This window comes from Somniosus microcephalus, unplaced genomic scaffold, assembly GCF_052327205.1.
Source record: "Somniosus microcephalus isolate GS21.2 unplaced genomic scaffold, FLI_Smic_1.0 unresolved_chr3, whole genome shotgun sequence".
Taxonomy (NCBI): Eukaryota; Metazoa; Chordata; class Chondrichthyes; order Squaliformes; family Somniosidae; genus Somniosus; species Somniosus microcephalus.
The window spans coordinates 21,577,934-21,595,349 of NW_028225181.1; the positions used below are offsets into that span (position 1 = coordinate 21,577,934).

General features: G+C 54.1%; 1 protein-coding gene across 7 annotated transcripts in view; it reads right to left on the minus strand.

Annotated features, from left to right (window-relative positions):
* LOC147091297 (atrophin-1-like) overlaps nucleotides 1-17,416 on the minus strand; it is a 180,343-nt gene that overhangs the window by 85,008 nt on the left and 77,919 nt on the right. For 5 of the 7 annotated variants that reach the window (XM_085976720.1, XM_085976719.1, XM_085976716.1 and 2 more), the window contains one exon: nucleotides 2,510-3,155. In XM_085976720.1, the coding sequence (XP_085832846.1) occupies nucleotides 2,510-3,155 (646 nt within the window). The remainder of the gene's footprint in view (nucleotides 1-2,509; nucleotides 3,156-17,416) is intronic. The other 2 variants (XM_085976722.1, XM_085976721.1) reach the window with 1 other exon arrangement.

Sequence of the window (17,416 nt, forward strand, 5' to 3'; positions counted from 1 at the left end):
CGCCCAATGGGGGAGGGGGTGGGTGGGTCGCAAGCCTATGTCTGGGGGGAGGATAGGCGGAGGAGGGGTCTTAAGGCTGGGGGGGGGGGGGCAGGGCGGTGGCGTCTCAAAGCAAGATTAAAATGAGGAAAACAAAATGGAAGACAAGTTTTTTTTGGAACAATTTTGAGGGAAAGAAAAGAAACCAAAAAAAAAAGTAAATATTCTTTCGGAAAAAGAAACCAGCTGGTCCGGGTAATCCACAACTTGTGTTCAGCGCACTCCCTGCAACCAACTAACTGCCCAGTCCCAACTGAGGGGCCATTTTGAGTCTCGGGCCCGGCTGGTCTCCATGGCGACCGGCCTCTACGTGCAGGCTTAGGGCCTGTTTCTCACCCTTCCCGTCGGTTGTCTGGATAATTTACAAGGGGGCAATTTCCCCACCAACAACCCCCCCGCCTTCTCCCAAGGGAGTACCCTGATCACTCGTGTGTGTATATCTCCTGCCCGGTGTGGGTATTGAGGCCCACACACACGGCCCACACACACACACACACACACACACACACACACACACACACACACACACACACACACACACACACACACACACACACACACACACACATATACACAGAGCAGGAAAGGCCAAGGCTCCATCCCGGCCTGTGCTACGTTAGCCAATCTCACCGGTGTGGTAATGAGCCCCAGACAGAGCAGGGTGGGGTGATGGGGATAGGAGGGAGGGAGGGAAGCACTGGGGTGGGGGCGGGGGGGGGGGGAAGGTGGGGGGAGGGGGCGAGGTTGTAGGGGCTACAGTTGACCAGTTGACCTCAGCACCCCTGGATTAAGGAGGAGGCAAAATCGGCCAGGGCTCCTCCTCCTAGATCACTAGTCAGCCAGTGACTCCTGTTCAAAAGTGTGTGTGTGTGTTCGTGTGTGTAGGGATGGGGGGAGGGGGTGCAGGCATTGGGTGGGGGGGTCATCGGTTGAGGTCAGGATCAGGGTTCAGCTGCTACGAGCTGCCTCCGCAGTCGAATATCCCCGTTTTGGCCTTACAAACGGAATGCGGGCCCACCACACCCCCCACTGGCTGAGGTACCCCATCGAAAGAGATTGTCATTTTCCGGGGGGGGGGGGAGGGGGGGGAAGCGGGGGGGTGGGGGTAGGGGGGTGTGGTGGTGTGGGAATGGAGGGGGTGGGGATTGGTCCTCTGAGGTTTTGCTTCCCGCTACCTACACTTACCCGAACTGCCTCGTTGCCCCCCCCCCCGTCCCCCGCCTTGTCCCGTCGATTGCCCGCTTCCGCCCCCCCCCCACCCCCTTCCCCTTCGCCACCCCCTCCCCCACCCCCGCCCCTCTCAAGAGCCGGGAAAGGTCACTACCAAGTGTCTCTGTCACATCTGAGGGCCTAGCCTTCAAAGACGTGAATTTTTGTTGCTTAATCTTAAAATTAAGACTCGAATCGAAGTGACGAAAGCAAAAAACAAAAACAAAAAACGAAAGTGTCGCGATCCTTCAGCAAGATGGCGCCAGGTTTGAACCAGATCTTTTCCGCGCGGGTTAGACACACAAGTGGAGGATTACCAGGAATTAGCTGTTGAAAGACGAACCGTTCACTGCTGAGGTTGATAGCTATGAAGGATTGGAGGGAATCAATCCTATTTGTGTGTCCCCTCCCCTTCCCCTTCGCCCCCCAGCACCCGACCTTGTCCAAGGGCTCTGACTCAAATCCCTCCCCTCAATTCAGCTAACTCAACACAGGCCCAAGGATAAAGCCTGGGCCTTTCCTGCTGTGTGTGTGTGGGGGGGCTCAATACCACAGATCGGTTGATGCAGCACAGGCCGGGGGCTGGAGCCTGGGCCTTTTCCTGCTCTGTGTGGGGTTCTGTACCACACCAAGCTGGGCAGTTAGCCACTGAGTCATCAGGAAGTGCTTTGGGAGCTAAAGGTATTGGCACCGATCTCTTTATTGTTTCTGAGGCCTGTCTGTAACTTTAATATCGGCCTGCTCAATGCACATCCCAGAATGGTGGCCATCTTGTGTCCCTTTATGAGCTACGGCATGCGTGCAATGGCCAATCGACCTCCGCAGTGAACTCTTCACAAGTCATTTTTTAAAATATATATATATAGAAAAAGAAAAGAAGGAAAATTTTCTTTAGCTGGAAGTTGCTAAGGCCAGCGGGCAACAGAAATCTCCCCAGGTTTTTGCTGGGGAGAATCACTCTTGCCTGACTACAGAGGCCTCTTTTAATCCTGTCGCTAAGTGACGCCGACCCCAGGCCTCTGAGGGAGCCTAGAGACAGGGGCCTCTCAGCTGCACTTAGGATCCTCGGCCCAAGGCTACAAAGGGGAGCCTGGAAACTGAGGCCTCTCCGTCTCACTGAGGATCCTAGGCCCGAGGCTGCAAGGGGGAGCCTGGAGACGGAAGCCTCTGCCGACGAGGACAGAAAAGCTTACTCGGTCAGGAGGGGATGGGGAGGGGTGGGGTGGGCGGGGGCGGGATGCTGCTGGTTTCTGGTGCTCACCTTGGTGGGCGCTGTCTTGCTGGTGCAGGTGGAGATGGGAGTGGACGTGTGAATGCTGGTGGTGGTGGTGGGGAGCGGCGTTCAGCATCTGTAGTTGGGCCAGGGGGTCACCGGCAAGGGAGGGCGTCCTGTCCGCTGCCTGCTGCTGCTGCTGCTGCTGCTGCTGCTGCCTCTCCGCGTACGGCAGGTCGGGGCGTGGCTGGGAGCGGGAGAGGGGCGACCGCTGCCCGCCCTCTCCGGGGCCGAATCCGGCGCGCAGGGCGGCCAGCGAGGGGATCCCAGGGTGGGCCGAGGCGCCCAGCTGGCCAAAGTGCTGGACGGGGTCGCCGGATGGGCGCAGATGATCCGGGTCCGACGCCTTGACCTCGAAGCCGAGCTTCAGCCTCTCCCGCAGCTCGCTGTCTCTCAGCTCCCTCTCCCGGGACGGCGCCCCCACTCCGTTGGGGAGGCAGAAGGGGTGGCCCCGTTGGCCCGGCAACAGGCCGTGCGGCCTGGCATACTCACTGAGTGTCCGTAAAGCCGGAGTGTCGGGCCCCAGGTAGGGGGGCACAGCGGCAATGCTGCCCGGCTGGGCTTCGAAGGAGTGCCGGTGGCCAGGGCCTCCCATCAAGATGGCATCCTGCATCCGTGTCTCGTTGGAGAGTTTCTGAGAAGACAAAGACAGGTTAAAAAAAAAGGGGGACAGAAAACCCAAACTATGAAGTTTTGGGGGGAGGGGGTGGCGGGAAAGAGAAGATGCCACATTTAGGACACGTTCGGAACAGGAGTAGGCCCGTTCAGCCCCCTTTGAGCCTGTTACCGTAGGAACAGGAGTAGGCCCGTTCAGCCCCCTTGAGCCTGTTACCGTAGGAACAGGAGTAGGACCGTTCAGCCCCCTTGAGCCTGTTACCGTAGGAACAGGAGCAGGACCATTCAGCCCCCTTGAGACTGTTACTGTAGGAACAGGAGTAGGCCCGTTCAGCCCCCTTGAGCCTGTTACTGTAGGAACAGGAGTAGGCCCGTTCAGCCCCCTTGAGCCTGTTACCGTAGGAACAGGAGTAGGCCCGTTCAGCCCCCTTGAGCCTGTCACCGTAGGAACAGGAGTAGGCCCGTTCAGCCCCCTTGAGCCTGTTACCGTAGGAACAGGAGTAGGCCCGTTCAGCCCCTTTGAGCCTGTTACTGTAGGAACAGGAGTAGGACCGTTCAGCCCCCTTGAGACTGTTACTGTAGGAACAGGAGTAGGACCATTCAGCCCCCTTGAGCCTGTTACCGTAGGAACAGGAGTAGGCCCGTTCAGCCCCCTTGAGCCTGTTACCGTAGGAACAGGAGTAGGCCCGTTCAGCCCCCTTGAGCCTGTTACTGTAGGAACAGGAGTAGGCCCATTCAGCCCCCTTGAGCCTGTTACCGTAGGAACAGGAGTAGGCCCGTTCAGCCCGCTTGAGTCTGTTACAGTAGGAACAGGAGTAGGACCGTTCAGCCCCCTTGAGCCTGTTACCGTAGGAACAGGAGTAGGCCCGTTCAGCCCCCTTGAACCTGTTAATGTAGGAACAGGAGTAGGCCTGTTCAGCCCCCTTGAGCATGTTTTGTAGGAACAGGATTAGGACCGTTTAGCCACCATTAGTCTGTTACCATAGGAACAAAGACTCGAGGAGCTGAATGGCCTCCTCCATAAGGACTCGCAACAAACAGCGGGCCACAAAACCCACCCCAGAGTCCACTGTGCCCCTGACAGATACGCGTTCCTGTAAAACCATTAGGGCGGTTCCGGAGCGCAGAGGATAGTGGGTAGTGTAGCCGCCATTGGCGATCCAATAATCGTACCCGGTGAGCAACGGCCCACCCAGAGTTCGCGACCCTCGAGTTGTATCTTGGAGGTTTTTTTGCTGTTTAGCTTGAGGCATTCTTGGGAGGAGGGAGATGACAGAATCTTTGCAACCATGAAAGGGGGGAATGTTGAAGCATCTTCGTAAACAGTGGCACAGCATTCCACATCACACCTTGTGGAGCTTTCAATAATTGAGCCCCAGGCTTCTGGAAAGTCCGAATAGGCCTAAAATACCAGCGTGTAACACAGGACTCCCAACTAAGCCTTATTTTTGAAACATTTCCCATAGCTTTAAAAAAAGAAGACAAAAACACCTGATTGAATTGACTGAAATATTTTGCTGCAAGTTGTATAAATGCAGGGTATAAACTGGGGGTACGCTGTCAGGGTAATGTAGAGGAAGCTCTGTATTGTACCTGTCCCGGGAGTGCTCGATGCTGACACTGGGTATAAAGTGGGGGTACATGGTCAGGGTAATGTAGAGGGAGCTCTGTATTATACCTGCCCTGGGAGCACTCGATGCTGACACTGGGTATAAAGTGGAGGTACACTGTCAGGGTAATGTAGAGGGAGCTCTGTATAGTACCTGCCCTGGGTGTGCTCGATGCTGACACTGGGTATAAAGTGGCGATATACTGTCAGGGTTATGTAGAGGGAGCTCTGTATTGTACATGCACGGTGAGTGCTCGATGCTGACACTGGGTATAAAGTGGCGATATACTGTCAGGGTTATGTAGAGGGAGCTGTGTATTGTACCTGCCCCGGGAGTGCTCGATGCTGACACTGGGTATAAAGTTGGGGTACACTGTCAGGGCAATGCAGAGGGAGCTCTGTATTGTACCTGCCCCGGGAGTGCTCGATGCTGACACTGGGTATAAAGTGGGGGTACATGGTCAGGGTAATGTAGAGGGAGCTCTGTATTATACCTGCCCTGGGAGCACTCGATGCTGACACTGGGTATAAAGTGGAGGTACACTGTCAGGGTAATGTAGAGGGAGCTCTGTATTGTACCTGCCCTGGGTGTGCTCGATGCTGACACTGGGTATAAAGTGGCGATATACTGTCAGGGTTATGTAGAGGGAGCTCTGTATTGTACATGCACGGTGAGTGCTCGATGCTGACACTGGGTATAAAATGGGTGTACACTGTCAGGGTAATGTAGAGGGAGCTCTGAATTCTACCTGCCCTGGGAGTGCTCGATGCTGACACTGGGTATAAAGTGGGGGAACACTGTCAGGGTAATGTTGAGGGAGTTCTGTATTGTACCTGCCCTGGGAGCGCTCGATGCTGACACTGGGTATAAAGTGGGGGTACACTGCCAGGGTAATGTTGAGGGAGCTCTGTATTGTACCTGCCCTGGGAGCGCATGATGCTGACACTGGGTATAAGTCAGGGTATACTGTCAGGTTAATGTAGAGGGAGCTCTGTATTGTACCTGCCCCGGGAGTGCTCGATGCTGACACTGCGTATAATGTGGGGGTACACTGTCAGGGTAATGTAGAGGGAGCTCTGTATTGTACCTGCCCCGGGAGTGCTCGATGCTGACACTGGGTATAAAGTGGGGGTACACTGTCAGGGTAATGTAGAGGGAGCTCTGTATTGTACCTGCCCTGGGAGTGCTCGATGCTGACACTGGGTATAAAGTGGGGGTACACTGTCAGGGTAATGTAGAGGGAGCTCTGTATTGCACCTGCCCCGGGTACGCTCGATGCTGACACTGGGTATAAAGTGGGGTACACTGTCAGGGTAATGTAGAGGGAGCTCTGTATTGCACCTGCCCCGGGTACGCTAGATGCTGACACTGGGTATAAAGTGGGGTACACTGTCAGGGTAATGTAGAGGGAGCTCTGTATTGCACCTGCCCCGGTTACGCTCGAAGCTGACATTGGGTATAAAGTGGGGGTACAGTGTCAGGGTAATGTAGAGGGAGCTCTGTATTGTACATGCCCTGGGAGTGCTCGATGCTGACACTGAGTATAAAGTGGCGATATACTGTCAGGGTTATGTAGAGGGAGCTGTGTACTGTACCTGCCCCGGGAGTGCTCGATGCTGACACTGGGTATAAAGTTGGGGTACACTGTCAGGGCAATGCAGAGGGAGCTCCGTATTGTACCTGCCCCGGGAGTGCTCGATGCTGACACTGGATATAAAGTGGGGGTACATTGTCAGGGTAATGCAGAGGGAGCTCTGTATTGCACCTGCCCCGGGTACGCTAGATGCTGACACTGGGTATAAAGTGGGGTACACTGTCAGGGTAATGTAGAGGGAGCTCTGTATTGCACCTGCCCCGGTTACGCTCGATGCTGACATTGGGTATAAAGTGGGGGTACACTGTCAGGGTAATGTAGAGGGAGCTCTGTATTGCACATGCCCCGGGTACGCTCGATGCTGACACTGGGTATAAAGTGGGGTACACTGTCAGGGTAATGTAGAGGGAGCTCTGTAATGTACCTGCCCTGGGAGCGCTCGATGCTGACACTGGGTATAAACTGGGGGTACACTTTCTGGGTAATGTTGAGGGAGCTCTGTATTGTACCTGCCCCGGGAGTGCTCGATGCTGACACTGAGTATAAAGTGGCGATATACTGTCAGGGTTATGTAGAGGGAGCTGTGTATTGTACCTGGCCCGGGAGTGCTCGATGCTGACACTGGGTATAAATTGGGGGTACACTGTCGAGATAATGTAGAGGGAGCTCTGTGTTGTACATGCCCTGGGAGTGCTCGATGCTGACACTGAGTATAAAGTGGCGATATACTGTCAGGGTTATGTAGAGAGAGCTCTGTATTGTACCTGGCCCGGGAGTGCTCGATGCTGACACTGGGTATAAATTGGGGGTACACTGTCGAGATAATGTAGAGGGAGCTCTGTATTGTACATGCCCTGGGAGTGCTCGACGCTGACACTGAGTATAAAGTGGCGATATACTGTCAGGGTTATGTAGAGGGAGCTGTGTATTGTACCTGCCCCGGGAGTGCTCGATGCTGACACTGGGTATAAAGTTGGGGTACACTGTCAGGACAATGCAGAGGGAGCTCTGTATTGTACCTGCCCCGGGAGTGCTCGATGCTGACACTGGATATAAAGTGGGGGTACACTGTCAGGGTAATGTAGAGGGAGCTCTGTATTGCACCTGCCCCGGTTACGCTCGATGCTGACATTGGGTATAAAGTGGGGGGACAGTGTCAGGGTAATGTAGAGGGAGCTCTGTATTGCACCTGCCCCGGGTACGCTCGATGCTGACACTGGGTATAAAGTGGGGTACACTGTCAGGGTAATGTAGAGGGAGCTCTGTATTGCACCTGCCCCGGTTACGCTCGATGCCGACATTGGGTATAAAGTGGGGGTACACTGTCAGGGTAATGTAGAGGGAGCTCTGTATTGCACCTGCCCCGGGTACGCTCGATGCTGACACTGGGTATAAAGTGGGGTACACTGTCAGGGTAATGTAGAGGGAGCTCTGTAATGTACCTGCCCTGGGAGCGCTCGATGCTGACACTGGGTATAAACTGGGGGTACACTTTCTGGGTAATGTTGAGGGAGCTCTGTATTGTACCTGCCCCGGGAGTGCTCGATGCTGACACTGAGTATAAAGTGGCGATATACTGTCAGGGTTATGTAGAGGGAGCTGTGTATTGTACCTGCCCCGGGAGTGCTCGATGCTGACACTGGATATAAAGTGGGGGTACAGTGTCAGGGTAATGTAGAGGGAGCTCTGTATTGCACCTACCCCGGTTACGCTCGATGCTGACATTGGGTATAAAGTGGGGGTACACTGTCAGGGTAATGTAGAGGGAGCTCTGTATTGCACCTGCCCCGGGTACGCTCGATGCTGACACTGGGTATAAAGTGGGGTACAGGGTCAGGGTAATGTAGAGGGAGCTCTGTCTTGTACCTGCCCCTGGAGTGCTCGATGCTGACACTGGGTATAAACTGGGGGTACACTTTCTGGGTAATGTTGAGGGAGCTCTGTATTGTACCTGCCCCGGGAGTGCTCGATGCTGACACTGGATATAAAGTGGGGGTACATTGTCAGGGTAATGCAGAGGGAGCTCTGTATTGCACCTGCCCCGGGTACGCTAGATGCTGACACTGGGTATAAAGTGGGGTACAGGGTCAGGGTAATGTAGAGGGAGCTCTGTATTGTACCTGCCCCGGGAGTGCTCGATGCTGACACTGGGTATAAAGTGGGGGTACACTGTCAGGGTAATGTAGAGGGAGCTCTGTATTGTACCTGCCCTGGGAGCGCTTGATGCTGACACTGGGTATAAAGTGTGGGTACACTGTCAGGGTAATGTAGAGGAAGCTCTGTATTGCACCTGCCCCGGGTACACTCGATGCTGACACTGGGTATAAAGTGGGGTACACTGTTAGGGTAATGTAGAGGGAGCTCTGTAATGTACCTGCCCCGGGAACGCTTGATGCTGACACTGGGTATAAAGTGGGGGTACACTGTCAGGGTAATGTAGAGGGAGCTCTGTATTGTACCTCACATGGGAGTGCTCGATGCTGACACTGGGTATAAAGTGGGAGTACACTGTCAGGGTAATGTAGAGGGAGCTCTGTATTGTACCTGCCCCGGGAGCGCTCGATGCTGACAGTGGGTATAAAGTGGGGGTACACTTTTGGGGTAATGTAGAGGGAGGTCTGTATTGTACCTGCCCCGGGAGTGCTCGATGCTGACACTGGGTATAAAGTGGGGGTACACTGTCAGGGTAATGTAGAGGGAGCTCTGTATTGTACCTGTCCCGGGAGTGCTCGATGCTGACACTGGGTATAAAGTGGGAGTACACTGTCAGGGTAATGTAGAGGGAGCTCTGTATTGCACCTGCCCCGGGTACGCTCGATGCTGACACTGGGTATAAAGTGGGGTACACTGTCAGGGTAATGTAGAGGGAGCTCTGTAATGTACCTGCCCCGGGAACGCTCGATGCTGACACTGGGTATAAAGTGGGGGTACACTGTCAGGGTAATGTAGAGGGAGCTCTGTATTGTACCTGCCCCGGGAGTGCTCGATGCTGACACTGGGTATAAAGTGGGGGTACACTGACAGGGTACTGTAGAGGGAGCTCTGTATTGTACCTGCCCCTGGAGCGCTCGATGCTGACACTGGGTATAAAGTGGGGGTACACCGTCAGGGTAATGTAGAGGGAGCTCTGTATTGTACCTGCCCCGGGAGCGCTCGATGCTGACACCGGGTATAAAGTTGGGGTACACTGACAGGGTAATGTAGAGGGAGCTCTGTATTGTACCTGCCCTGGGAGTGCTCGATGCTGACACGGGGTATAAAGTCGGGGTACACTGTCAGGGTAATGTAGAGGGATCTCTGTATTGCACCTGCCCCGGGAGTGCTCGATGCTGACACTGGGTATAAAGTGGGGGCACACTGTCAGGGTAATGTAGAGGGAGCTCTGTATTGTACCTGCCCGGGAGTGCTCGATGCTGGCACTGGGTATAAAGTGGGGGTACACTGTCAGGGTAATGTAGAGGGAGCTCTGTATTGTACCTGCCCCGGGAGTGCTCGATGCTGACACTGGGTATAAAGTGGGGGTACACTTTCAGGGTAATGTAGAGCGAGCTCTGTATCGTACCTGCCCTGGGAGTGCTCGATGCTCACACTGGGTATAAAGTGGGGGTACACTGTCAGGGTAATGTAGAGGGAGCTCTGCATTGTACCTGCCCCGGGAGCGCTCGATGCTGACACTGGGTATAACGTTGGGGTACACTGACAGGGTAATGTAGGGAGAGCTCTGTATTGTACCTGCCCCGGGAGCGCTCGATGCTGACACTGGGTATAAAGTGGGGTACACTGTCAGGGTAATGTAGAGGGAGCTCTGTAATGTACCTGCCCCGGGAGCTCTCGATGCTGACACTGGGTATAAAGTGGGCGGACACTGCCTGGTTAATGCAGAGGGAGCTCTGTATTGTACATGCACCGGGAGTGCTCGATGCTCACACTGGGTATAAATTGGGGGTACACTGTCAGGGTAATGTAGAGGGAGGTCTGAATTCTACCTGCCCTGGGAGTGCTCGATGCTCACACTGGGTATAAAGTGGGGGGACACTGTCAGGGTAATGTTGAGGGAGCTCTGCATTTAACCAGCCCTGGGAGTGCTCGATGCTGACACTGGGTATAAAGTGAGGGTACACTGTCAGGGCAATGTAGAGGGAGCTCTGAATTGTACCTGCCCCGGGTGCGCTCAATGCTGACACTGGGTTTAAAGTGGGGGTACACTGTCAGGGTAATGTAGAGGGAGCTCTGTATTGTACCTGTCCCGGGAGTGCTCGATGCTGACACAGGGTATAAAGTGGGTGTACACTGTCAGGGTAATGTAGAGGGAGCTCTGTATTGTACCTGCCCTGGGAGTGCTCGATGCTGACACTGGGTATGAAGTGGGGGTACACTGTCAGGGTAATGTAGAGGGAGCTCTGTATTGTACCTGCCCCGGGAGCGCTCGATGCTGACACTGGGTATAAAGTGGGGGTACACTGTCAGGGTAATGTAGAGGGAGCTCTGCATTGTACCTGCCCCGGGAGCGCTCGATGCTGACACTGGGTATAAAGTGGGGGTACACTGTCAGGGCAATGTAGAGGGAGCTCTGTATTGTACCTGCCCTGGGAGTGCTCGATGCTGACACTGGGTATAAAGTTGGGGTACACTGTCAGGGTAATGTAGAGGGAGCTCTGTATTGTACCTGCCCTGGGAGCACTCGATGCTGACACTGGGTATAAAGTGGAGGTACACTGTCAGGGTAATGTAGAGGGAGCTCTGTATTGTACCTGCGCTGGGTGTGCTCGATGCTGACACTGGGTATAAAGTGGCGATATACTGTCAGGGTTATGTAGAGGGAGCTCTGTATTGTACATGCACGGTGAGTGCTCGATGCTGACACTGGGTATAAAATGGGTGTACACTGTCAGGGTAATGTAGAGGGAGCTCTGTATTGTACCTGCCCGGGAGTGCTCGATGCTGACACTGGGTATAAAGTGGGGATACACTGTCAGGGTAATGTAGAGGGAGCTCTGAATTCTACCTGCCCTGGGAGTGCTCGATGCTGACACTGGGTATAAAGTGGGGGAACACTGTCAGGGTAATGTAGAGGGAGCTCTGTATTGTACCTGCCCCGGGAGTGCTCGATGCTGACACTGGGTATAAAGTGGGGGTACAGTGTCAGGGTAATGTAGAGGGAGCTCTGTATTGTACCTGCCCGGGAGTGCTCGATGCTGACACGGGGTATAAAGTGGGGGTACACTGTCAGGGTAATGTAGAGGGAGCTCTGTATTGTACCTGCCCTGGGAGCGCATGATGCTGACACTGGGTATAAAGTCGGGGTATACTGTCAGGTTAATGTAGAGGGAGGTCTGTATTGTACATGCCCCGGGAGTGCTCGATGCTGACACTGGGAATAAAGTTGGGGTACACTGTCAGGGCAATGCCGAGGGAGCTCTGTATTGTACCTGTCCCGGGAGTGCTCGATCCTGACACTGTGTATAATGTGGGGGTACACTGTCGAGATAATGTGGAGGGAGCTCTGTATTGTACCTGCCCTGGGAGTGCTCGATGCTGACACTGGGTATAAAGTTGGGGTACACTGTCAGGGCAATGCAGAGGGAGCTCTGTATTGCAGCTGCCCCGGGTACGCTCGATGCTGACACTGGGTATAAAGTGTGGGTACACTGTCAGGGTAATGTAGAGGGAGCTCTGTATTGCACCTGCCCCGGGTACGCTCGATGCTGACACTGGGTATAAAGTGGGGTACACTGTCAGGGTAATGTAGAGGGAGCTCTGCATTGCACCTGCCCCGGGAACGCTCGATGCTGACACTGGGTATAAAGTGGCGATATACTGTCAGGGTTATGTAGAGGGAGCTGTGTATTGTACCTGCCCCGGGAGTGCTCGATGCTGACACTGGGTATAAAGTGGGGGTACACTGTCAGGGCAATGCAGAGGGAGCTCTGTATTGCACCTGCCCCGGGTACGCTCGATGCTGACACTGGGTATAAAGTGGGGTACACTGTCAGGGTAATGTAGAGGGAGCTCTGTATTGCACCTGCCCCGGGTACGCTCGATGCTGACACTGGGTATAAAGTGGGGTACACTGTCAGGGTAATGTAGAGGGAGCTCTGTATTGCACCTGCCCCGGGAACGCTCGATGCTGACACTGGGTATAAAGTGGGGGTACACTGTCAGGCTAATGTAGAGGGAGCTCTGTATTGTACCTGCCATGGGAGTGCTCGATGCTGACACTGGGTATAAAGTGGGGGTACACTGTCAGGGTAATGTAGAGGGAGCTCTGTATTGTACCTGACCCGGGAGCGCTCGATGCTGACAGTGGGTATAAAGTGGGGGTACACTTTTGGGGTAATGTAGAGGGAGCTCTGTATTGTACCTGCCCCGGGAGTGCTCGATGCTGACACTGGGTATAAAGTGGGGGTACACTGACAGGGTACTGCAGAGGGAGCTCTGTATTGTACCTGCCCCGGGAGTGCTCGATGCTGACACCGGGTATAAAGTGGGGATACACTGTCAGGGTAATGTCGAGGGAGCTCTGTATTGTACCTGCCCCTGGAGTGCTCGATGCTGACACTGGGTATAAACTGGGGGTACACTTTCTGGGTAATGTTGAGGGAGCTCTGTATTGTACCTGCCCCGGGAGTGCTCGATGCTGACACTGGGTATAAAGTGGGGGTACACTGTCAGGGTAATGTAGAGGGAGCTCTGTATTGTACCTGCCCCGGGAGTGCTCGATGCTGACACCGGGTATAAAGTGGGGGTACACTGTCAGGGTAATGTAGAGGGAGCTCTGTATTGTACCTGCCCCTGGAGCGCTCGATGCTGACACTGGGTATAAAGTGGGGGTACACTGTCAGGGTAATGTAGAGGGAGCTCTGTATTGTACCTGCCCCGGGAGTGCTCGATGCTGACACCGGGTATAAAGTTGGGGTACACTGACAGGGTACTGTAGAGGGAGCTCTGTCTTGTACCTGCCCCTGGAGTGCTCGATGCTGACACTGGGTATAAACTGGGGGTACACTTTCTGGGTAATGTTGAGGGAGCTCTGTATTGTACCTGCCCCGGGAGTGCTCGATGCTGACACTGGATATAAAGTGGGGGTACACTGTCAGGGTAATGTTGAGGGAGCTCTGTATTGTACCTGCCCCGGGAGCGCTCGATGCTGACACTGGGTATAAAGTGGGGGTACATTGTCAGGGTAATGCAGAGGGAGCTCTGTGTTGTACCTGCCCCGGGAGTGCTCGATGCTGCCACTGGGTATAAAGTGGCGATACATTGTCAGGGTAATGTAGAGGGAGCTCTGTATTGTACCTGCCCCGGGAGTGCTCGATGCTGACACCGGGTATAAAGTTGGGGTACACTGACAGGGTACTGTAGAGGGAGCTCTGTCTTGTACCTGCCCCTGGAGTGCTCGATGCTGACACTGGGTATAAACTGGGGGTACACTTTCTGGGTAATGTTGAGGGAGCTCTGTATTGTACCTGCCCCGGGAGTGCTTGATGCTGACACTGGGTATAAAGTGGGGGTACACTGTCAGGGTAATGTAGAGGGAGCTCTGTATTGTAATTGCCCTGGGAGTGCTCGATGCTAACACTGGGTATAAAGTGGGGGTACACTGTCAGGGTAATGAAGAGGGAGCACTGTATTGCACCTGCCCCGGGAGTGCTCGATGCTGACACTGGGTATAAAGTGGGGTTACACTGTCGGGGTAATGAATAGGAAGCTCTGTAAGGTACCTGGACCGGGAGTGATCGATGCTGACACTGGGTATAAAGTGGGGTGACACTGTCAGGGTAATGTAGAGGGAGCTCTGTACTGTACCTGCCCCGGGAGCGCTCGATGCTGACACTGGGTATAAAGTGGGCGGACACTGCCTGGTTAATGTAGAGGGAGCTCTGTATTGTACATGCACCGGGAGTGCTCGATGCTCACACTGGGTATAAAGTGGGGGTACACTGTCAGGGCAATGTAGAGGGAGCTCTGAATTGTACCTGCCCCGGGTGCGCTCAATGCTGACACTGGGTTTAAAGTGGGGGTACACTGTCAGGGCAATGTAGAGGGAGCTCTGTATTGTGCCTGCCCTGGGAGTGCTCGATGCTGACACTGGGTATAAAGTTGGGGTACACTGTCAGGGTAATGTAGAGGGAGCTCTGTATTGTACCTGCCCTGGGAGCACTCGATGCTGACACTGGGTATAAAGTGGAGGTACACTGTCAGGGTAATGTAGAGGGAGCTCTGTATTGTACCTGCGCTGGGTGTGCTCGATGCTGACACTGGGTATAAAGTGGCGATATACTGTCAGGGTTATGTAGAGGGAGCTCTGTATTGTACATGCACGGTGAGTGCTCGATGCTGACACTGGGTATAAAATGGGTGTACACTGTCAGAGTAATGTAGAGGGAGCTCTGTATTGTACCTGCCCGGGAGTGCTCGATGCTGACACTGGGTATAAAGTGGGGGTACACTGTCAGGGTAATGTAGAGGGAGCTCTGAATTCTACCTGCCCTGGGAGTGCTCGATGCTGACACTGGGTATAAAGTGGGGGAACACTGTCAGGGTAAGGTTGAGGGAGATCTGTATTGTACCTGCCCTGGGAGCGCTCGATGCTGACACTGGGTATAAAGTGGGGGTACACTGCCAGGGTAATGTTGAGGGAGCTCTGTATTGTACCTGCCCTGGGAGCGCATGATGCTGACACTGGGTATAAAGTCGGGGTATACTGTCAGGTTAATGTAGAGGGAGCTCTGTATTGTACATGCCCCGGGAGTGCTCGATGCTGACACTGGGAATAAAGTTGGGGTACACTGTCAGGGCAATGCCGAGGGAGCTCTGTATTGTACCTGTCCCGGGAGTGCTCGATCCTGACACTGTGTATAATGTGGGGGTACACTGTCGAGATAATGTAGAGGGAGCTCTGTATTGTACCTGCCCTGGGAGTGCTCGATGCTGACACTGGGTATAAAGTTGGGGTACACTGTCAGGGCAATGCAGAGGGAGCTCTGTATTGCACCTGCCCCGGGTACGCTCGATGCTGACACTGGGTATAAAGTGGGGTACACTGTCAGGGTAATGTAGAGGGAGCTCTGTATTGCACCTGCCCCGGGTACGCTCGATGCTGACACTGGGTATAAAGTGGGGTACACTGTCAGGGTAATGTAGAGGGAGCTCTGCATTGCACCTGCCCCGGGAACGCTCGATGCTGACACTGGGTATAAAGTGGCGATATACTGTCAGGGTTATGTAGAGGGAGCTGTGTATTGTATCTGCCCCGGGAGTGCTCGATGCTGACACTGGGTATAAAGTTGGGGTACACTGTCAGGGCAATGCAGAGGGAGCTCTGTATTGCACCTGCCCCGGGTACGCTCGATGCTGACACTGGGTATAAAGTGGGCGGACACTGCCTGGTTAATGTAGAGGGAGCTCTGTATTGTACATGCACCGGGAGTGCTCGATGCTCACACTGGGTATAAAGTGGGGGTACACTGTCAGGGTAATGTAGAGGGAGGTCTGAATTCTACCTGCCCTGGGAGTGCTCGATGCTCACACTGGGTATAAAGTGGGGGGACACTGTCAGGGTAATGTTGAGGGAGCTCTGCATTTAACCAGCCCTGGGAGTGCTCGATGCTGACACTGGGTATAAAGTTGGGGTACACTGTCAGGGTAATGTGGAGGGAGCTCTGTATTGTACCTGCCCTGGGAGCACTCGATGCTGACACTGGGTATAAAGTGGAGGTACACTGTCAGGGTAATGTAGAGGGAGCTCTGTATTGTACCTGCGCTGGGTGTGCTCGATGCTGACACTGGGTATAAAGTGGGGGTACACTGTCAGGGTAATGTAGAGGGAGCTCTGAATTGTACCTGCCCGGGAGTGCTCGATGCTGACACTGGGTATAAAGTGGCGACATACTGTCAGGGTTATGTAGAGGGAGCTCTGTATTGTACATGCACGGTGAGTGCTCGATGCTGACACTGGGTATAAAATGGGTGTACACTGTCAGGGTAATGTAGAGGGAGCTCTGTATTGTACCTGCCCGGGAGTGCTCGATGCTGACACTGGGTATAAAGTTGGGGTACACTGTCAGGGTAATGTAGAGGGAGCTCTGTATTGTACCTGCCCTGGGAGCACTCGATGCTGACACTGGGTATAAAGTGGAGGTACACTGTCAGGGTAATGTAGAGGGAGCTCTGTATTGTACCTGCGCTGGGTGTGCTCGATGCTGACACTGGGTATAAAGTGGCGATATACTGTCAGGGTTATGTAGAGGGAGCTCTGTATTGTACATGCACGGTGAGTGCTCGATGCTGACACTGGGTATAAAATGGGTGTACACTGTCAGGGTAATGTAGAGGGAGCTCTGTATTGTACCTGCCCGGGAGTGCTCGATGCTGACACTGGGTATAAAGTGGGGATACACTGTCAGGGTAATGTAGAGGGAGCTCTGAATTCTACCTGCCCTGGGAGTGCTCGATGCTGACACTGGGTATAAAGTGGGGGAACACTGTCAGGGTAATGTAGAGGGAGCTCTGTATTGTACCTGCCCCGGGAGTGCTCGATGCTGACACTGGGTATAAAGTGGGGGTACAGTGTCAGGGTAATGTAGAGGGAGCTCTGTATTGTACCTGCCCGGGAGTGCTCGATGCTGACACGGGGTATAAAGTGGGGGTACACTGTCAGGGTAATGTAGAGGGAGCTCTGTATTGTACCTGCCCCGGGAGTGCTCGATGCTGACACTGGGTATAAAGTGGGGGTACACTGTCAGGGTAATGTTGAGGGAGCTCTGTATTGTACCTGCCCTGGGAGCGCATGATGCTGACACTGGGTATAAAGTCGGGGTATACTGTCAGGTTAATGTAGAGGGAGCTCTGTATTGTACATGCACCGGGAGTGCTCGATGCTCACACTGGGTATAAAGTGGGGGTACACTGTCAGGGTAATGTAGAGGGAGGTCTGAATTCTACCTGCCCTGGGAGTGCTCGATGCTCACACTGGGTATAAAGTGGGGGGACACTGTCAGGGTAATGTTGAGGGAGCTCTGCATTTAACCAGCCCTGGGAGTGCTCGATGCTGACACTGGGTATAAAGTTGGGGTA